Here is a 21,578-nt window from a genome sequence, read left to right as displayed (position 1 = left end):
GATTGATTTGGAACAGGATCTGGATCTACATCCCAAGCTGATCTGGATTCATGATTCTCAGCCTCTTGTGTTTGGATTGCAGTTGTGTACCACATCTAGACAGATGTGAGCTTTCTGCTGGAAATTACACCAGCAGATCTTCACTTGGGGGCTTGTCAGGTAAGAAGATCTAAGAGGATCCTCAGGTTCCCAGTAAACACCTGGAAAGACGGCAGAAGCATTTGTTGAAGAGAGAGGAGCAGGCTTGGAGTAAGAGAATTGAGACCTTCCTGTAGGCTTCCTGTTTTTGGACTTGGAGGCATCAAGCAGGAAGTTGGGCATGGGAGTCTGGAGCTCTGAGGAGAGGTCTGGGCTAGAAATATACGTTTGTGAGTCACCAGCATATAGATGGTATTTAAAGCCGTGAGAATGGATGAGATCACCTAGGGAGAGGGAATATATATGAAGAGGCCAAGAGGAGCCCTGGAAACCAGTGAGGGTGAGTCTGTGATGCTGTGAGGGACGGGGCACCCTGCAGAGAGACCAAATAGAGAAGGGAGTAAGCACCACTGGTGGCCTTCAGCCAAGCGGCTCGAGTGAGGAGAGAGGAGGGGACAAAGCCCCGTCAGAAAGGGCTGAGAGTGCAGACACTGACAGTTGTCCCTCTCTTCCAAACCAATATGCATCTGTGAGCTTTTCTCATGGTTTCAGAAGGCAGAAATCATGTATCTAACCATCCTTCCTTCCTTTTCCTTCTCTCCCTCTCTTCCTTCATGCCTGTTTGTATATGCCATGGCATCTATGTGGAAGTCACAAGACAGCCTGTATATCCTCCTCACCTTCTGCCTGGAGACAAGTTCTCTCATCTCCAACTACAGAAGCTAGGTCTACACATGTGCACTTTGGGTGGGGTTTTGGGGATTTTTTTTTTTGAGATGGGGGTATCAATATGTAGCTCTGGCTGTCCTGGAACTCAGATTTTCCTGCCTCTGCTGGGATTTTATCCCGTGGTGTGCCTCACCATGCCCAGTGGTTCTGAGGGTTTAAACTCACATTTCTGCTGCAAATACTCTGCCTCCCACTGCCGTACCCACACCCCCCAAAACATGTTCTAAACCTTAAGAAGCCAGGGCATCACATGGCAGGCAGGAGCTCTGTACAGTTACTGATGGTCAGAGGCAGTCCAGAGGTCTGCTTGAGGAGAAAGGGTCTCATCTGCTGCATTCTGGCTGGCTGGTAGAATAGGGGCGACTTCTATTATTTTTCTGTGTAAATGTGGGTGAAGTGTTGGGGCTCGTCTTGTGTGTTGTATATTCAAAATGTTGAGTGCTGTGCCCCCAAATCAGGTTGAAGTCTGGACATGGGCATCGTATTGACCAATGTGCCATAGTAAAGAATGCTTCCCAATAATCTCTGATTGGGTAATAAAAGGCTAGAGCCTGTGACTGGGCAGGAGAAAGAGGAAGGCAGGACTTGAGTTTGAGTAGGGAAGTCTCAGCTAGGGACCAGGAGGAGAAGGGAAAAGGTTGGGGGGGAAGAGAGAGGTTGCCATGAGGCAGGATGGACCATGAGCATGTGACTGAGAGAAAATTGCCCTGAAGACACACACGGAGCAGAGCAAATATAGCAAGACTCAGTGGGCAAACAACATGGGGCCCACAGCTGGAGTGCAGGCTAGAACAACTCAGAACCTGCCTAGTTTAGGCTTACAGTGTGTTAATAAAAATACCAGGTTTGTGTGTCTTTTATTCGGGAGCTACATGGGCTCACTCCCTAAAATTACTTCTATAGTGGGGTGTATGTAGGCACCACATTTTCAACTACTTTTTTTTTTTCTTGGTTTTTTGAGACAGGGTTTCTCTGTGTAGCCCTGGCTGTCCTGGAACTCACTCTGTAGACCAGGCTGGCCTCCAACTCAGAAATCCGCCTGCCTCTGCCTCCCAAGTACTGGGATTAAAGGTGTGCGCCACCACTGCCCGTCTTCAACTACTTGTAATAAGGGTTCAGCCTCTCCTCTTGCCCACCACCCATCAGATAGTAGTAGAAGAGAAAAGTTATTAGGAGATGGGGGAAGTGGACCTGTATTGCAATAGTTCTTTGGGGGCAAGCTTGATCTTCTTGGGCAGCGGTTCAGTCCCATAGCAAACACCAAATACAACTCAGCAGCTGCAGACCAGTCCTCTAGGCAGGCAGATACCAGGCACGAACCAGCAGCTACATTCCAATCCTTTCAGCAAGCAGACACCAGGCAGCTGTAGTTCAATCCTGAAGAAACTACCAAGCTTGCCAACCTGCCTGAGGCAAGGCTGCAAAAGCAGCAAGCTTCTGTAGGAACCTCCTGAGCAGTTCTTTGATGAGTTTCTCTCAAAGGTGCATTTTCACAAGTTGAGCTCAACACTATGTAAGGCGAACCAATACAAGCCTGTCTTTAGCGAAGAGTAGTGAGGCGGAGCAAACCAAACCATAGTTCAGTACCCATCTCCCACTGTCTGTGGGGTCATATTCATACTCCTTCATCAAGCGTCCTTTCAAGTGTCTGCTATAGCCATACATCCTTTCACCTGTGTCTGCTTCAGGAAAACAGTCTTTTATGTGTCTGCTTTAGACATCTTTTACCTGTGTGCCCCAGCAAACATCATTTGGCATAACTAACTTTCCAAAGAACTAGAAGTTTCCACTTCAAAGTCCCTTTTTGTTTAAGAATCGTCCTTTTCTCTGTCATTAGCAATCTACACACTATGGAAATACTTGTAAGAACCATCAGATTTCAATAAATGGTGTATGTACAATACAGCCAAGTAATCTAAAAAACAACCTAAAATTTCTATCAATATACAATATTTCTATTAGTATACTATAATTCAAACAAAAACTTAAATTTCTATTAATATACAATGAAACAAAAGACCTTAAATTTCTAATATACAATGATTCAAACAAAACAACTTTAAATTTTTATCAATCTCTTAATCATAACCAATAAAAACTTTCCATCCTAGATGATAACAAGTATAACACATCAAATGACCAAACCTATCTACCCCACCTTAAGGGACTAGGGGGACGATCTTCGTGAAATTGCTCCCTGCTGAATTGGGATGAAAAATTCCTGTATGGGCCCCAAGGAAAAAAATGGTTTGTTTGGGAAAAAAAAAAAAAAGGTAGCTGTAGCATTTGTTGCCAAATCTGTTTTTCCAGTCTGTGTGAACGACCTTGAGGACTAGCCCTTGTAAAGTTGATTTACATGCATGTTTAGGAGAAATAAGTAACTGAGACAGTCTGAATCGCCTGGACTATTTGCTCTGTGAGGACACTGTTTCAGATGACAAGAGGTTTTCCCTGGTCTGACCTAATCTTTATAAGTTTTGTTGGTAACTATATTTTCATTCCCTGTAGATACATAAGCATAACCACGTCCCCATCTTAAAACTATTGCAGGTTTCCACTCTAATGTCAGCACATCCTTACAGTATATTGCTTGGCCTAGTTCCTCAGGTTTTTCAATAACCCAGCGTCTCCCAGTTGATGTTGTTCCCTTGTCAACAACATTAAGAAAATTGAGAGTTAACAAAGCATTACTTAGTCTGTCCTGGGGTTTTTACTTTTCCTTTTTATTTAATAACATCTTTTACGATTGGCTCTTTCTATAACTGGTTGTCCTGTGAGATTATGTGGTATAACAGTAACATGTTTTATATTGCAATATGCAAAGAATTGTTGCATCTTATTGGATACAACTTCAGGAGCATTATCAGTTTTAATTTGTGCAGGTATCACCATAATTGCTATTATTTCTAATAAGTGTGTAATCACACAATCAGCCTTTTCAGAACTTAAAACCCATTGAAACCCTGAATTCCTGTCAATGGTATGATGGATATTGTTTTGTTTTCGAAATTCTGCAAAATATAGAACATCCATCTGCCAGATGTCATTTTTTTTTAGTACCCCTAGGGTTACTACCAGCAGGTAACAGAATTTAATTATATAAAAAACACATAGGACTTTGTTATTATTATCATCATTATTTCTTTGGCTTGTTGCCAAGTGATGGAAATTTTTTTTCTTTAAACCTTTCCCATTGGGCTGGAGAGATGGCTCAGTGGTTAAGAGCACTGACTGCTTTTCCAGAGGTCCCAAGTTCAATTCCCAGCAACCACATGGTGGCTCACAACCATCTGTAACAAGGTCTGGTGCCCTCTTCTGGTGTGTCTGAAGAGAGCAATGGTGGTATACTCATATGCATAAAATAAATAAGTAAATCTTTAAAAAAAAAAAAAGCTCAAAATAAACCTTTCCCATTAACATGATGTTTCTCATGAAATTTCAAGGCTTCTAACATATTCCCTATTAGTAATTTGTCAATTTCATCATTTCCTTGAGCTAATGGACCTGGCAAGTCTGTGTGAGACCCAATATGTGTGGATAATTTCTACTTCTGACGGCCTGTTGCAATTGTATAAGCAAAGTTAATTTGGTGTTATCAGGTACAAGTTCAACAGTCTCTATATGCAAAACGACTCTTTATGCAGATGAGGAAATCAGTAATTACGTTAAGATGCTCAAGATAATCTAATAGTACCATAAGGGTAGCATTCTATTGAACCAATGTATGTGGACTTTTGAGCACCTTGCTGATTTTATCTGACAACCTACCATCCCCATCTTGTTTGTATCAGTATAAAATGTTGCTGCCTCCGGAATTTGTGATCCCTTACAATACATAGAAGAATCCAATTAGTTCTTTTAATAAATTGTATACATTTGCTTTTTGGATATTTGTTGTTAATTTCACCCGGGTAGTTACTACAAACTTTCTGCCAACCCTCATCACCCACAATAACATAATTTCAGCATTTGTAAGAGGTGCTACAATTTCAGCCAGATCTGTTCCTGACACTGATATAATCTTATTTTACCTTTGATAATTCAGAAATTTTTTCTATATGTCTCCAATTTTTTAGTTTATGAACGAAGAAAATCCATTCCATTATACTATCTTCCCTTTGCATAATAAGCCCAGTAGGAGAATGAGTTGAGGGTAAAACGACCAGAATACAATCAAGTTTAGGATCAATTCTATCCACGTATGACTCTTGCAGTCTTAGTTCTACAAGCGTAAATTCTTTGTCTGCTTCATTGGTTAGACATCTTGGACTGTTTAAATTGGAATCTCCTTGTACTATTTGAAAACAAATTATTTAACTACTTAATCAAATTATAGGCCTTAGCCAGTTAATATCTCTCAAATTTTTGAAAATTGTTAAGTATACACAATTGGTCCCTATGGATCTGTACCTTTTGTGGTCGAATTGTTTGTAGGTAGATTTTATAACCCAGATAACTAAATGAATCTCTTTCTCTTTGTATTTCTTTCTGGAGCAATCTGTAACCTTCAGCATGGTAAACAGTTTTGTGTTACCATAAACATTCTCTAAAACGTCTTTATTAGAATCACCCAACAGAATGTCATCCATATAATTATACACTATAGATTGAGGGAATTGCTTACAGATAATTTCTAATGGTTGTTGCACAAAATACTGACAAAATTGGACTATTTAACATTCCCTGTGGAAGTACTTTCCAGTGGTATCTCTTTAGTGGATGACTATTACTCAAAGCAGGTACTGAGAAAGCAAATCTTTCTCTTTCTCATGTAAGGGTATTGAGAAAAAGCAATCTTTCAAGTAAATTATATTATTATAGGCCATGATTTTGTAACAAAGATGGTAAAGGAAGTCCAGCTTGTAAAGGACTCATTGGCTGAATTACCTTGTTAATTACTCTTAAATCTGTTATCCTCCATTTATCTTTTTTTTTTTTTTTTTTTTTTTGGTTTTTTTCGAGACAGGGTTTCTCTGTGTAGCCCTGGCTGTCCTGGAACTCACTTGGTAGACCAGGCTGGCCTCGAACTCAGAAATCCACCTGCCTCTGCCTCCCAAGTGCTGGGATTAAAGGCACGCACCACCACCGCCTGGCTCTTTTTTTTTTTTTTAAAAAAAAAAAAAAAAAACAAAAAACACAGGGGAATTCCATGCACTGGTAGACTCTTCTATATCTTGAGCCTCCAGCTGTTCTTGTACCAGTTGTTCAAGTACTTGCAATTTTTCTTTTGTTATAGGCCATTTTTCTTGCCACAAAGATTGGTTTAATAACCATTTTAGGGGCAACGTGTTGGTATGTCAGCAGTGGCCCTTTTTATAAAAAATTTGGAAATTTAATCCCTGTGATGTCCGGTTTTTTGACTGCTGGCACAACTTGTGATTGTTCTTTATCACCTGTATCAATATGTTCCCCAGGAGCATCTACCATAGCACCCTAATTCCTCATTTGCTGTCCCTGGAATTGCAGGAATATTAATTTGAGTACCCCATTGTTGTAAGGATTTCTTCCCCATAAGTTTATGGGTATATCAGCCACATAAGGTCTCTGCTTCCCTGTTTCTCCTCCTGGTGCCACACAGGCAATCCACTGGACACTATAGACAATCTAGATCCCAAGACTTTGGGAAAGTATACTTACTTCAGTTCCTGTATCTAACAACCCTTCTATGTCCACATCATTCATTTGTACCATTGGCTTTCTGATCATTGACCACTGTTTGCCAGAACACACGTTTCTCAGTGTTCCCAAAAGTACCCCGTTTGTTCAACAGGGGTGTTATTGCCCTTGATACAAGGAAATAACAAGTGAGCAATTCTATCCTTTGCTTCAATTTGCATCTCCTTTTTTGCCATGATTTTTATTTCTTCTTACTATCCCCATCTAATACACCTGGATAGACAATAAATCCTGGAGAAGTGAATCCACTTCTTCCCAAGATTATTCTCACTGTCCCTGAAGGTAAGGAACCATACACATTAGTGGATAACTTATAACATTCAACTTTTGGGGATATCTGTGGCCAGATCTGTGGCACTTCCTTCTGTAGCATGTATATGATCAAAAATATCTTTCTTTTTTTTTTTTTTTTTTGCCTGCTTGATACCTTCTGACTGACTAAAGGAAAATGGCGCCTGTTGTTTGCTGTGGGACCTCAAACCAACAGGCCCCTCAGTTCATTCCCTGATGGCAAGAGGTTACCCGGTATGTCTCTCTTAGACTGACAACCCTTTGACCAAGTTTGCCCTTTCCACAGCGGCTGCAACAGCCTTGAAGCCTTTGTGGCTGTTAGTAACCAACGCCTGCTTGTTCTCCTCTATGATTACAGTAGGTCTCTAGAATCAATGTACCTGTTATTTTGAACTCTGCCTTACAATATCTTTGGAAATGACCAAACTGACCACAATTAAAACATCGAGCATTTTGATTTCTGATATTTCTAGACACAATTTGTCCTATGATGCTTGCATTATACTTCTGAGAACCCATACCAGTCATTCATCTATTAGGGTGCCACAAGCTTTCAGTGGTCTGATTGCTCTCAGACATTTGGTGTTTGCATTTGCAAAGGCCACTATTTCTATCAATGACTGTCTGGTTTCAGGGTCTGATATGGCTCTATTCACAGCTGAACTCGTAAAAATTCTATAAAAGCTTCTCCAGAATTCTGTATTATTTTAGCAAAGGAGATAGATTTTTCCCCCAGGTTCCTGAACAAAATCCCAAGTTCTTAAAATGGCAACGTGACATTGTTCAATATCACCATCATCAGATCTGACTTGTTCTTGTAAGTCCACCACATACTGCCCTTCACCAAGCAGCTGATCTTTAGTAACATTTACCCCCCTTGCTGTGGCTTCATGCCTGTACCACGACAACCACTGTAACTGTTGACCAGCTTCTAGAACAGCCGACACCAATCCCTTCCAATCTTGAGGGATCCTCCTATGCTATGTAGCCCAGCTATTTAGCATTTCTTTGACAAAGGAAGAATGTAAGCCATATGAAACAATAGATTCTTTAAAATGCTTTAAATCTAGCCTATCAGGTGCCAGATCAATTCCTTATAGGCAGGAATACCATCATTAGCTGGCATATGCTGCACAAAAGGCTGGGAAGGCTGAAGATGCCTGTTTAGACCCAAGCAAATCCTCTCTGGTGGTGCACTGGGTTGTACCTGTGCCGCCTCCTGCTCTTCACGGCCCCTTGTCTCACTGAGGCCTTTGGGCGCCTGGTACTGAAAGTGTGTGGAGCAGGGTGGGACGGCACTTTACCTTCCAGCCTCTCCTCTCTCCTGATCGCACTCACTAAGGCTGAACTCTGTTGCTCTCCCCGACTCTTTCGGCTTTTCAAGAATTTTAACTTCTAGTTGCAAACTCTACATGCGCATAGCCGACTCTGCAATCTTTTCTAACAGAAGAGAATTGAGTGAACCTTCTGAGTTTTCAGCTACCCCTCCCCCCAACTTTTTCATGATAGTATATGTGAACACTACAAAGTAAACCCAGAAGACCACCTCTAGGAACACAATAGGAGACCACTCCACAGCAGTAGCTGCCGTTTTGCCAATTTCCTAAAGTAACATTGCTAACCCCTCATAATTTGTAGTTTCCTCTGCCACATTAGAGGCAGAGTTAGTCATTATGTCTAAGCCCTGTTGAGCGACACACCTGTAGGCACAAATTTTTTTGCAACCTACTTTTAATAAGGGTTCAACCTCTCCTCTAGCCCACCACCCAGCAGAGGTAGTGGAGGAGAAAAGTGATTAGGATATGGGGGAAGTGGACCTGTTCAGCAAAAGTTCTTTGGGGGCGAGCTCAATCTTCTTTGTCAGCAGTTCAGCCCTGTAGCAAACACCAAATACTACTCAGCAGCTGCAGACCAGTCCTCTAGGCAGGCAAACAGTACACATGAACCAGCAGCTACAGTCCAATCTTTTCAGCAAGCAGACACCAATCAGCTGTAGTTCAATCCTGAAAAAACCACCAAGTTTGCCAACCTGCTGGAGGTGAGACCACAGAAGTGTCAAGTTACCAGAGGAACCTCCTGAGCAGTTCTTTGGTGTTTCAATGGTGCATTATCACAAGTTGAGCTCAACACTATGTAAGGCGAACCAATACAAGCCTGTCTTTAGCGAAGAGTAGTGAGGCGGAGCAAACCAAACCATAGTTCAGTACCCATCTCCCACTGGCTGTGGGGTCATATTTATACTCCTTCATCAAGCGTCCTTTCAAGTGTCTGCTATAGCCAAACATCCTTTCACCTGTGTCTGCTTCAGGAAAACAGTCTTTTATGTGTCTGCTTTAGCAAGACATCCTTTCACCTGTGTGCCCCAGCTGAGTATCATTTAGTATAACTAACTTTCCAAAGAACAAGACATTTCCACTTCAGATGTACCTATTTGTGGAGACACATTTGTAGAGGCTGCAGGTGTATTTCCTCAGGACTTTCCACTTTGGCTTCTTGTTTGTCTCTCTTAAGCAGAGTTGGGGGTTGGTAAAACTATTTTAATATAGTTCGGAAGCTCATATCTGAGTATATGAGCTTCTCAAAGCAGAGTCTTGAAGGTAAAGGTACCCAGGTGTGGGTGCTGACTACCCAGTGGGTAGCTGATGCCTGGTTTTGGATGAAGCAGAGCCTCTCATACTTGTGTGTTTCAGATGGGCTCTTGTTTTGTGTCCCTCCTGCTAGTCTCCACAGCAATGGGATTACAAGGCGTGTATCACCCTGGCCTACCTCTCGAGATGTTTTTGCTTAGAAAAGAAAAGCTGAGTTAACCCAGACCCAGGAAGACAAAGTTATGTATAAGTGGACATTAGCTGTTAAGTAAAGGGCAATCATGCTACAGTTCACAGACCCAAGAGAGGCTAAGTTTCAAAAAGGGATTAAGGGGGTGCAAGTATCTCCCTGGGAAAAGGAAACAGGTATTTTTGTGGGAGCAGGTAGGGATGGGAACAGGAGTGATCAGGCACGGGGAGGGAGGGGACGAGGGGAGATAGCACTGACAGAGATGACTGGAATGGGGGGACATTTCAGGTTGGGATAGAAACCCAGTACAATGGAAACTCCCTGGAATCTACGAGAGTGACCCTAGTGAAGTCTCCTAGTAATGGGGGACATGGAGTCCAAACTGACCGTGTTCTATAACCAGGCAAGGCACCAACCCAGTCACAAAACCTTCAACCTACAGTCTGTCCTGCCTGGAAGATATGCTAGGGTGATGGTGGTGCAGAACTTGTGGGAGAGGCCAACCCATAACGGGTCCAATTTATGGCCTATGTTACAAGAGGAAGCCCATGCCTAGCACTATGTGGATGTCTAGGAACCAGGGACAGGACAGCCCAGAGACTCAGGATAGAACCAAACACTGGGGGAGAAAGTCAATGCAATGATTCCTAATGGTATTCTGCTGTATTCATAGACTGGAGCCTAGCCCAACTGTCATCAGAGAGACATCATCCAGCAGCTGATGGGAGCAGATGCAGAGACCCACAGCCAAACACTAGGAGAGCCAGGGGAACCTCACAGAAAAGGGGGAGGAAGTAGAAGGCGGGGGGGGGGGGTCAAGGACACCACAAGAACACAGCCCACAGAGTCAACTAAGCAGGGCTCATAGGCACTCACAGAGACTGAGACGACAGTCAGGGAGCCTGCATAGGTCTGCACTAGGTCCTCTGCATATATGTTATGGTTGTGTAATTTGATGTTCTTGTGGTCCTCTCAACACTGTGACAGCTGTCTGACTCTTTTGCCTACACTTAAGACCCTTTTTCTTCTACTGGGTTGCTTCATCCAGCCTTGATATGAGGCTTATTGTATCTTGTTAGGCTGTGTTTGGCAGATATCCCTGGGAAATCTGCTCTTTCTTTTTCTTCCTTCCTTTCTTCCTTTCTCTCTTTCTCTCTTTCTTTCTTTCTTTCTTTCTTTCTTTCTTTCTTTCTTTCTTTCTTTTGTTCTTTCGTTCCTTTCTGGGATACAGTTGGAGTTGATCTGGGGGAGATGAGACATGGTGGCAGGGACTGGGAGGAGTGAAGGGAAGTGAAACAGGTCAGGTTGTAATGTGTAAGAGCATGAAAGTTAGAGAGAGAAAGAAAGAAAAAGATCAGAAGGGATGGAATGTTGTGGAAATGTCTCTGGGCATAGCTGTGGCACTCTTGAATTCTCAATAGCTGTGATTAAAGAGGAGGAGGAGGAGGAAGAGGAGGAGGAGGAGGAGGAGGAGGAGGAGGAGGAGGAGGAGGAGGAGGAGGAAGAGGGAAAAGCTGATCCTAGTGTAAGCGCACACTCCTTTAATCCCAGCATCATTTGGGAGACAGAGGCAGGTCTCTGTGATCTCGTGGCCCGAGAGAGGATTCTTTAATGGAGCCACCTTCGGGGCAAGTGGAGTAACAGAGTAGCCAGGAGACTGTAAAACAAGCACCGGCAGAATCAAGGAGACCCTTGAAGTGTCCTTGGCCCGGGTGGGCTGGAATTCATTTGTGATAGACAGGCCTAACTGCCAATCAGAGACAAGCTACCTCTTCCAATTCGAGGAGGGGCCTCTGGAGTGCAGGTCGCAATTGGGAAGTGACACGGGGAGGACTGAGGGAATTACAGAAAAGAAATAGGGGTGGAATGGGGAACGGTGCGGTTCACATGCCACTAATGCCACCAAAAGAGAAACTGAGTCACGGTGAGGCGAGTAGACTAGGCTCTTGGAATGGCTTAGAGACTAGCCTTGGAATGAGCCGGGAGAGTTCCTCTAGTGACAACCCCCGCCCCCGCCGCATCCCCTCCTTCCCGCCTCCCAGTGATAGCCAGTCCCAGGAGAGGAGCATGCCTGCCTGCCTGTAACCTGTAGAAGAGATGGTGGCACCGTCGGACCAACACTGCTGCCACCTGGTGGAAATGTTAGCTATTTTTCTTGTTTCTCACCGTGCGCTTCCATCTCTACTGAGCGCTAAGATCAAGCCTGGAGATGATTGGTGCAAACCCATAAACCTGGGGTTCAGAAAGCAAAGGGAAGCCCCACATAGAAAAATGCACAGCCTTAGGAAGCGTAGTGTCAGCGTTCCTCGTCCTCCTGCGCATTGGTTCGGGCCTCCCTCTTAGAGCTTCTCCAAATTACATGAACCAATCTGTGTAACTTTCTTGGCATTTTAATAAGTACTCAGTAAACAAGTTGAGGTTGACCCAAAGGACAACTGGAGATGTGTAGCCCTCTTCACCTCCCCAATATAGCTGCTGTACAAACGCGTCATCTCCTAGTCCCGGCTAAATCCTGGGATACCACTGACCAAATGACTGACTGACTGTGGTTCTGTGATAGAACCGTGTGCACACTGAGCTAAAGCTGGACCCCTGGGCTACACCCCAAGACCCCCTACCACTGTTACTGCTATTGTCAATGTCGTTCTTGAGGCTGAGGCTCAGTGGGCTCTTCTGCATCAGGAGCTGGAAGCACTCCATAATCAGGCTAGCGGAATGGCTCTGGGCTGTGACATCATAGAATCCCACGCATTCCTAGTAGTGAGGGGTTATGAAGCTGTGGCAGTGGGTGACCGTGTGGGTGTGGATGTGGATGGCTGAGCTGGGGACCATAGAAACAGGTGGGAAGCTGGGCTCAGGGATAGTAGGAATAACGGAGGCTTGAGAACGGGAGTAGGCTGGGTTGTGAGTAGGAGAAGGCTGGCCCAGCCCTGGGCCTTACTCTCCTCTCCTCCCTTCTTCCTTTCCCTTCCTTTATTTCTTTTCTCCCTTTTCCTTCTCCTTCCTCCCCTCCATCTCATTTTACTTTGTCTTGTCACAGAGCGATGCTCTACAGCCCAGACCTTTCCCCCCATCTCAGACAGGGTAGGGAGGCTTCTAATGGGAGCTCGGCCAACTCTGGGAACAAAACAAGCAGAGCACTGGGTTTGTCTGGCCTTGTTGGTGGGCACGATGGCCCCTGGGCTCTTATCATGGACTCTGCTTTGGTTCTTAGCACCCAGAAGAGATGGAACCCGGGCCTCGGTACCAGGAGCCAGCTCTCAGCTCTTTGTAGACAGGCCTGATTTCTTTGATTATCCAGACTCAGACCAAGCTAGCCTTCTTGCTGTGGCCCAGTTTATTGGAGAGAAGCCTATAACATTCGTTAAGACAGGTATGAACCAGCTTGATCGAGGGGCCTCCCTTCTGGCAGGGTCTGGAAGGAAGCTGTTGTTGGCTGTCTGGCAGGTTCCAGCCCTGGGATCTTCCAGAACATCCTGGTGGGGACACTGGTGGTGGCCTTCTTCCTCCTGCTTTTCCAGTTCTGCATGCATGTGTGAGTTGTGTTTCCATGTCCTCACCCTACCCCTTCCAGAGGACCCGAATCTCCTATGTGCCCCTTCTCATTTGATCTTCACACTCCTCAGGAGCTTCCAGAAAGGGGCCTAAGGAGCCGAGCTGCAGTAGTCCTGGACCCAGTGTGAGACACACACACCTACCCAGCCTTCTGTTGAGAAATAAAGGTGGTGCCTCCTTCCTCCCTCACTGCAGTAGCCCTCTCTCTATGTGGCCACCTAACCCCCACTTCCTCCTTCCTCCCCAACTTCAAAGTGACCATTCACACATCCATTCCTCCCTGGCTGCCCAATGATCCTCTTGGTGGACACACACACACACACACATGCTTGCACACACACACACACACACACACACACACACATGGACACGTACACACACGTGCACACACACACCCTTTCCCCCTTCCTCTCTTACTACTCAATGGCTAGATAGTCATCCATCCCCTTTTCTCCTCCCTTCCCATCCCCCAAAAACTGGACCAAAGGGTCTTGCTGGCGTTCAGGAAGATCATCTTTATTAGCGGGCTGTAAAAGCACCTCCCGGGGTCTGTGGCCCCCAGACTGGAGGAAGCCGCGATTGGCCTGTAGCACCAGGGACAAGCCGGGGCCGAGGGCTAAATGTGCCCCTGACAGAAGGGAACTGGCCTGGCGCCTGCCCCCAGGGCTGCTCAGCGCTGGAAAGGTTGTAGGGGGAGCAACTGCCTCCCTCCCCTCACCCCAACAAATTAGTTTGATATGGGTGAATAAATAAATAAGGTCCCTCAGACTGCTCTCCACAGGAAGGAGCTGTGGGGGTTACCTGCCCTTTCAGGGCCCACATGGGGTGAGTTAGGGTGTCTTCTCTCTCCCCGGTGATGGGGAGCAGAGAGGGAATTGCAGCAGCAAGGCTAGGATGTCCTTGGCAGCGGGGGACATGTCCCTTGACTCCTTGGTCCCAGTGAGCCCAGTCTCCTCCCGTTCCCTTTCATTTTGTTAGCACAGAGGCAAGAAGAGGCTCTTCATCCTGGTCCCCTCTCTTCCTGCCTGCCAATCTGACCTCAGCTCCCGAGGGTATATAGCTCCTCCTTATTCTGAGTCCATCTGTCTTGGGGCTGTCAAGGCAAGGGACTCCTGGCTCTCACTCCTCCCCCCCACCCAACGCACACACCTATTAGCCCCAAAGCACTGTCTCCACAGGGGCTGGGGAGGGGGGATTTCCAGGGCCTAGCCTCAGTCCTGGGTCTGACAAGGAGAGGGTGGTGGGGAACCTCGGGGTCGGAAGAGGCGGCAGGCCCCGCGGCAAATGAGGAAGAACCAGTAGAGCTGGGGTGCGAGGAGTAGCGCGGCGCCCAGGTTGACGTGGACCGGGATGGCCATGGGCACTGAGAGCAGGGGCAGGCCAGCGTGGCGCCCATAGGCCCAGTACAGGTAGGGGAAGAGCAGCACCCGGCAGCACAGGAAGCTGAGTAGCATCAGGGCTCCATTCACCTTGTGCAGCAACGTGTGCTGCTGCTTGTACTGTGGACAAGAGCGGCGCGGTAGGGCAGGGAGAGGTAGGCGGGGTTCTCTTCCCACAGCTGCCTCCCCTCCACCCGGCCTAGGCTCCTCCCACAGCCGCCCCTGCCCCTGGCCAATGTTCTTACTCTTTATTCTTGCGTTTTTGAGACAAGAGTTTCACTATGTAGCTCAGGCTAGTCTCAAGCTCATGATCTTCCTGCCCTCGACCTCCCCAGTGCTAGTGTAGTAGGCACACACCACCACGCTGAAAGGCTGCAAGGGCTTTAAGGAATGCCCCAAAAGTCCCCAGCCGGTGTCCACCCCACAGATTCACTCTCACCTGGATGAGGATCTTGCCCAGGCAGACGAAAGGTGTGCTGACCTCGGCCATCAACATGCAGCCTAGAAAGAAATCTCCCTTGCCTTGTCGCCACACCTAGGGGAAAAGGCAAAAGCCTGAGGAGCTGTGCCTTCCTGTATCTCTCCCCTCAGAGATACTTTGTGATCTCTCGCTGTGCCCCCATCTCTCTGTTCATCTGTGCACGCACGCGCGTGTGTGCGTGCTTATGTGTATACATGCATGTGAAGGCCAGAAGTCCCATCTCTGTTCACGTGTGCACGCATATGCGCGCTTGTGTGTGTACATGAATATGAAGGCCAGAAGTCAATTTCCTCAATTGCTCTCAATTTTACTTTTTTGAGGAAGCAACTTTCACTAAGCCTGGAGCTCACTCATCTGGCCACCCTGGCTGGCCACCAAGCCCCAGGGACCCTTCTGTTTTCACTGCCCAAGACCTGAGATTAAGCACACACTAGCTTTTGAAGAAGACTCTGGTTCTTGTGTCTGCATAGCAATCACTGTACTAACTGAGCCATCTCCCCAGCCCTATTCCCCCGCTCCCCCCCCCCATATCCCTTTTTCTCCACTCCGTATAGCCCTGGCTGTCTTGGAACTCACTCTGTAGACCAACCTAGCCTCGAACTCAGAGATTCACCTGCTTCTGCCTCCTGAATGCTGAGATTTAAGGTGAGTTTTTTTTGGTTTGGTTTGGTTTGTTTTTTTTTTTTCCTCCTTTGGACCAGAGTCTCATGTCCCCCAGACTGGCTTCAAATCCACTATGTAGCAAAAGATGACTTTAAACTTCATATCTTCTTGCTTACACTCCAAGTGCTAAGATTATAAGTGTGCTGGCTTTACAAAGTGCTAGGAATTAAACCCAGGCTTTCACACATGCTGGGGAAACACTCTGTCTGCTGAACTATATCCTTACCCAGACAGACACGTAGTCCTGGGTTATAAACACTCAGTACACTCTTTTCTCCAGTCTACAACCCTGCAGATTAAGAAAGCATGCCTTACACAATAGAGGAAGGATGGGTTTCATATACAGGCAGCCAATGCTCTAAGGCACCCACGCTGACTTGTACCTCTTAAGACTCTGGGAGGAATTCTGCTCCAGAAGCCCCACCCCAGGTCCTGTCACCAGGGACCCCCCCACTCTACTGTGCTGGCATGCTGGGCAGGAATGGCTTCTCACCCCCCACCCCTGAGCACCCCTGAGCCTCCTGACTCCAGGAGGAAGGACTCACCACGGACAGTGGGAAGCACACCAGCACCATGGCCGCGTGGTGGAGCACCATGAGGAACTCCTTGTGCAGGTAGCCACGTACCACGGCCCAGGTGCTGCCCAGGGCTCTGGGCATCCCATCTTCCCCTCCATGCCCTTTAACCTGGTGCTTGTGCCAATGGCAGAGGAACATGGCATAGATGTCATAGATGAAGTAGGGAACTGCAAACTGTGTGTAGGCCGAGGACAGCCAGTGCCTGCGGGGAGGGGAGAGAGGAGAGGGGTGGACAGGGTCTCAGCAACCCCTAGGACAGGATGCTCAATGGGAGGGAGTCAAGTCCGTAAAGGCTCTCATAATAACTCTTGAGGTTTGAGTTACAGATGCTGGAACTGAGGGCAGGGATACGAGAAACCATCCAAGGCCAGACATTCTCCCAGGCCGACCTCACAACCCCCGGTGTCTCTGTCTTTCTCACTGTGTCTCTGTCCCTCTCCTTTATCCACACTTTTCCTCTGTAGTATCATGGGGAGAGGAGACCAGAACACTGCAGATCGTGGGCAATGACAGAAATGAGCTGAGACAAGACACAAAGACATCCCCAGTTAGGAACCAGTGAGAAAGGTCTAAGGTCTAACTGCTGTAGAGACCCTGCGGCCCAACACCAGCTGACGTGACGGTTCTCACATGCCAGCCGCTATGCTGGCACTTACATATTTACACAGCACCAGCTCCTTCACCTCTCACAGAACCTTGTACTACGGAGAGGTTAAATAATGTGGCCAAGGAATAACCACAGGAGTCCTTGCCATCAGCCCCGCTGTCTCAAGAAGGTTGGAGAGTTGGAGCCAGTCCCCAGGGCACCAGAGGAGCAGTCGCTGCAGCCTGCCTTTGCTCCAAGGTGGCAAGTCTATTGTTAGCTCAGGTATGGCCAGCAGTACAGAGAAAATGCCGAGCAAAGATGCCAAGAACAGAGAAAGTTCTATAGACTTTGGAGTAAACAAATACGGGAAGCACACAGATACGCAACTCTGCGCTTTTTTTTTTCTCTTGAGTCAGCACAGAAGCTTTCTCAAGTCCAGGAATCCTCAGTCAGGCCTGAGGTGGGGGTGGGAGACAGAAAGGCCCAGAAGGAGCAGAGCAAAAGGCTACCCAGCTAGCCACCGTACACCAAGCGAGTGCTGGTGAGAGAGTGGGGAGCACTGAGGTACAGATGAGGAGTGTGTGAGAACAAAGGCAGCGGCTTACCCCTTACCCCAGCAGGCTGACCTGGGAGGGGGAGCAGCCCTCCTTCGAAGGGACCCATATTACAGCATTGTAGGGAGATGTGGCCAGGAGTCAGAGTCAGGTGGCAGGGGAGAAGCAGGGTAAAGACAGCAGAAACACGGACAGGACCCCACCGTGCTCAGAGAAGGCTCAGAGCTGCCTAGGGATGTGCTGAGGGGTGGAAGCCACAGGACTCTGGGATGTGGAAGAGCTAGAACGGGCTCGGGCCCTGGTTGACAGGTGAGGCGTTAGATTCTGTTCCTGCTCTCTCAGCAATTAGGTGCTCAGAAGGAAGGACAGCTGTTGCCCCCAGATTAACCCTGATCCTTCCACCTACCTAAGGATTAAAGGTGGAACAAGGCCAAGAGTGGACTTAAGGTTGGGAATACAAGAGCCAAAAGGTGACCTCCAGCTAAGCATAGGTCAGAAGGAAGTGCCCAGCACCAGGCTTCTCTGGGACCCTTTAGCTGGGGAAGGGGTTGGGTGGAGCAAGGGGAAGTCACATTATGGAAAAGGATCCTAAGAGGTTAGCCTCAGCACTATGGATCCAGGAGCTGTTCTAGGCACTTGACACACTCAGTTCCTCCCTGCAGAAGCTGCTCTGGGGAGGAATGTGACCTCTCCATAGGTCCTCGGAGGAGAGAACACTCTCCCGTAGGAAAAGAAGAGACAGACACCAGAAGGCAGATGGAGACCAGGGTCACCCAGATAATGTCCCCTGAGGCTCAAAGGACACCACAGAAGGACATTAGAGCCAGAAGCTACGAGTCAAGGAAGGGCATCCTGGCCACACAGCAAACTTGCAGCAGCCTATGGCAAGCGAAAATGGACAGATCAGCACCACGGACAGGGCCCGTGTCCCCCTTCACCCTCCTCCCGCCCAGCGCTCAGGCCTGGGCCTTTTTGGCAGCACCAAATACTGCAGTAACTGCCAGTGCCAAATTTTGGCCTCTTCACGGCCACGGCCTGACCCTCAATGGCCTTACTGTGTCATCCCTTTCTCTTCGCCCTGGACTCAAGCTGAGGCTACTCATGGATTCCAGAAGGAGTAGAGAAGTGAGCCTGGCAAGCTGAGGAGGCACTCAGAAAGGAACTGGTCAGAAACAGAGTATGAAAGATATAAGAGTTGGAGAAGGCATGACCGATGTTCAAAACCTATGACAAGAGCCAGGAAGCCAAGCAGGAACTGCTTTGAGGATTTCCTTTGATCACTACCCCTGCTTCCTTGCTTCTGACCTTTAAGACAGGGCAGGATAAATTTATCATTGGTATTGAGTTGCAGCAATCACATGAACTTTCTTGATCCCGAGTTCAGGGACCACAGATCTGGGAGATGCTAGGTCCCACATACACACGGCTGGGGACGGTCGTGAGGCACTTACTGGTCATCTATGACGTGCTTGCAGGATGTGGAGACTATGTAGCCAGCTGTGGAGGCCATGATGGCTTGGACAGAGGACACCAGCCTAGGAAGACAGAGGAAAGAGTGAGAATAAGGTGTGTGCCTCCATTTCTCCTCCGGCTACTAGAGCCTGTGTGTTTTGGATCCCGTCTCCTCAGCAGCCGCCTCCTAAGCCAGGCTTCCCCGCCATCACTTCCAGCCAAGCCCCGCTTAGTTCCCGCCTCTCCCAGCCTTCTTTATTCCTAGTTTGTGGCAGTGGAATCTTCTTCCTCCCAGGACACTGAGGAGGCCATACTGAGGTAAGCCAGTGCTGGGAATGGCTTACAGTGACATCTCTCCCTGGGGAGGGAGGGAAGGGACCTATGAGGGCTAAGGGAATCCTCAGTTGCTCCTGCACCCCTTGGTCACCCAGCCAGCATGCAGCTCATACCTACAGTCACTGGCCCCACAGTGACCCCAAGCTCCCTCCACCCCCTGCCACTTTCCCACTCTTTCCCTGATCATTACCATGGTCCTCTTCCTGGTGCCCCTATTCTAAGGATATACAAGTTTCACTGTCTACTTTTCTGTGCCTTGACCCCCCAAACACTAGCCCTGAAAGACAGTCTTGCCCCTCAGCTTGCTCCTGGGTTTCTTGTGGGACTGTTTAGTCACATGCTGCCCTGCTTTAGAGGGAGGATAGGAGGGTGCTAAGGGAAGCAAGATCAAGCTATATAGTAGACCAGATGGCTGGGTTCCAATGAGGTCCAAGGAGGGAAGGAAGCTTGGATGTAAACCTACCCACCACTACTGAGCCCAGGGATGTGCTGGGGTCCCTTCCCCACGGAGCCTGTTGGAGAGAGAGGGGCTGAACTCAGGGAAGGCATGCCATTTACCTGGCGGAGACAATGACTGCGTCGGCCTCCCCCCAGCGCAGCTGGGGCAGCCTCTGGAGCGTGTTCTTGGATAGGAGGAAGAGTCCGGGGAACACCACCCCCCCAGCCACCATTGGGGTAAGCATGGTGACTTGGACCCAGGCGGGGAGACCAGAGGGTCCAGAAAGGACAGGAAGGCCAAACTGAGGGAGGGAGTTGGAGGTGGAGAAGGGACTGCCAAGCCAGAGAGAGAGAGAGGAAGGGGGAGGGGGAGGCACAAAGGGGCCAGGGCGGGGACAGGATGGGACAAGCGGGCCAGTTCAGGGCAAGGGAGAAAGGGACATCAATGAGATTGGGGACACAGAAAGAAAGGACTGGCTAGGCAGAGTAGGGGTGGGGGAGAGCGCCGGTGAGAGAGGGTGGGAAGAGAGACTACCAAGGGAGGACTCGATGACAGGACCAAGACGGAGAGGGGACAGGAGGAGGAAGATGCAGTGGGGGAGGGGAGGGAGAACCGCGGCAGGTGGGGGGGGCTTACGTGGAGAGGCTGGGAGGGCCCAAGGAGGCGGGGTGGGGGACGGTGGTGCCAGCCCTGGAAAAAGGGAGGGAGGAAAGGACCGGAGCCCAGCGGAGGAGCAGCTGGGCAAGCGGTCACCAGTCAACCCCACTCTCCCGCCACCACAGGCTACCGCCACCTCCTGCTGCTGCGGCCACAGCCCTGCTGCCCTGTGCAGACACTGCACATGGCATTATAGAGTTGGTGCCCAGCCCCCTGCCCCCTCTGTGAAGAGGGGGAGGGGGAGGGGAAGCCACCAGCTTGGGGAGGGCGGGAGAGGGGGAGGGAGATGATGGCACCGACCAGACACCAAGAAACCGGACCTGCAGCAGCGTTGTCTCCCATGCAGCTCTGAGCCACAGCAGCGGCTGCGACAGAGATGGGGGGGGGGGGGGCCCGGGAAAGAGGGAGGGGGAGGCCCTTAAAGAGACAGGAGCTGCAGCGCAGGGGGCTGCTGGGGACAAGGGCTTAGGGAAGGGATAGCTCTTCTCTTAGCCTGGGCACCTCCACCTAGCGGGGGTACTGAGCCACCTTTCCTGTCAGCACTTTAAAAATGTCTGGCATTTCCTTCTGCTAATGCTTATAAACAGAAATGTGTGTCCCTCAGTGGCCTGCAGGGATCTTAGCTCAGGGGTGCTCACTCTGACTAAGAAGATTTCCTGAAGAAGGCAGCCTGAGTAGATGGTGTTTCTTGCTTTCCCCCACTGAAGGCGCAGATAGGAACAAACCATCTCACGGTGTCCTTCAGACCTAGAGCCCCCCCCCCTCCGCCTGCCCACCAGCTTCTCCAGTCAGAGGGAGTGGAGACTGATGACTACCTCACACCACTGCGAGTCATCCCCTCACTAGTGTGGGGGGTGGGGGAGGGAATTATGCTCCTCTGCCCTTTAGGTAGGAAACAGTCCTGAGGTGTGAGCCCAGATCCTCAGGATCAGAGAGTTAGGAAGTGACAGAGCTAAGTGTGACAGAGCTAAGTGTGGAGAGCCAGCTGGCTGTCAGAACCCTCTAGCATGGCTTTGATCGCTAGCACAGGGTAATAGGAAGCAGGAGGTACAGTGGTTCATCGTGTAGTCCTGGCAGCACTCCAGAGGCTGAAGCAGGAGGATGACTCCTGGTAACCAGCTTGGGCTACAGAGGAAGTGCTAGCCTGGGAAAGAGGGTAAAAAAGGGGGGCTTGAAGAGAAGAGAGTGCTGCCTTAAAAACCCATGCGGAGTGATGGGAGCTGGGCCCCTTCCTAAGGCTGCACAGCCTCCTGGAGCCCTTCTCCTGGTTGCCTTGGTTTCCTTTC

General features: G+C 48.6%; 2 protein-coding genes across 2 annotated transcripts; one reads left to right on the top strand and one right to left on the bottom strand.

Annotated features, from left to right (window-relative positions):
* Nucleotides 1-12,367: 12,367 nt before the first annotated feature.
* Nucleotides 12,368-13,260, top strand: CUNH16orf92 (chromosome unknown C16orf92 homolog). The gene is made up of 4 exons (XM_028775114.1): nucleotides 12,368-12,452; nucleotides 12,827-12,985; nucleotides 13,060-13,147; nucleotides 13,239-13,260. The coding sequence occupies exons 1-4, from the start codon at nucleotides 12,383-12,385 to the stop codon at nucleotides 13,258-13,260; spliced, it is 339 nt and encodes a 112-aa protein (XP_028630947.1). The 5' UTR covers nucleotides 12,368-12,382.
* Nucleotides 13,261-13,658: 398 nt separating this feature from the next.
* On the bottom strand, nucleotides 13,659-20,655 carry Fam57b (family with sequence similarity 57 member B). The gene is made up of 5 exons (XM_028775167.1): nucleotides 19,755-20,655; nucleotides 18,860-18,943; nucleotides 16,236-16,470; nucleotides 14,986-15,081; nucleotides 13,659-14,666 (listed from the first exon to the last, which is right to left on the bottom strand). Exons 1-5 carry the CDS (start codon nucleotides 19,877-19,879, stop codon nucleotides 14,379-14,381), a joined length of 828 nt encoding a protein of 275 aa, XP_028631000.1. The 5' UTR covers nucleotides 19,880-20,655; the 3' UTR covers nucleotides 13,659-14,378.
* Between the last annotated feature and the right edge of the window lie 923 nt (nucleotides 20,656-21,578).

Source organism: Grammomys surdaster, unplaced genomic scaffold (assembly GCF_004785775.1).
Source record: "Grammomys surdaster isolate TR1022 unplaced genomic scaffold, NIH_TR_1.0 253, whole genome shotgun sequence".
NCBI lineage: Eukaryota > Metazoa > Chordata > Mammalia > Rodentia > Muridae > Grammomys > Grammomys surdaster.
This window is presented reverse-complemented; position numbering and strand designations above follow the sequence as displayed.

Bases quoted from the DNA above. Each gene is read 5' to 3' on its own strand.
- CUNH16orf92 (XM_028775114.1), top strand. From the start codon at position 12,383: ATGAAGCTGTGGCAGTGGGTGACCGTGTGGGTGTGGATGTGGATGGCT. The intron at 12,453-12,826 runs GTGGGAAGCTGG...TTTGGTTCTTAG, and splicing joins GCTGGGGACCATAGAAACAG to CACCCAGAAGAGATGGAACC. The intron at 13,148-13,238 runs GTGAGTTGTGTT...CACACTCCTCAG, and splicing joins TTCCAGTTCTGCATGCATGT to GAGCTTCCAGAAAGGGGCCT.
- Fam57b (XM_028775167.1), bottom strand. From the start codon at position 19,879: ATGCTTACCCCAATGGTGGCTGGGGGGGTGGTGTTCCCCGGACTCTTC. The intron at 18,944-19,754 runs GTAAATGGCATG...CTGTCTTCCTAG, and splicing joins GCAGTCATTGTCTCCGCCAG to GCTGGTGTCCTCTGTCCAAG. The intron at 16,471-18,859 runs GTAAGTGCCTCA...CCCTCCCCGCAG, and splicing joins AAGCACGTCATAGATGACCA to GCACTGGCTGTCCTCGGCCT.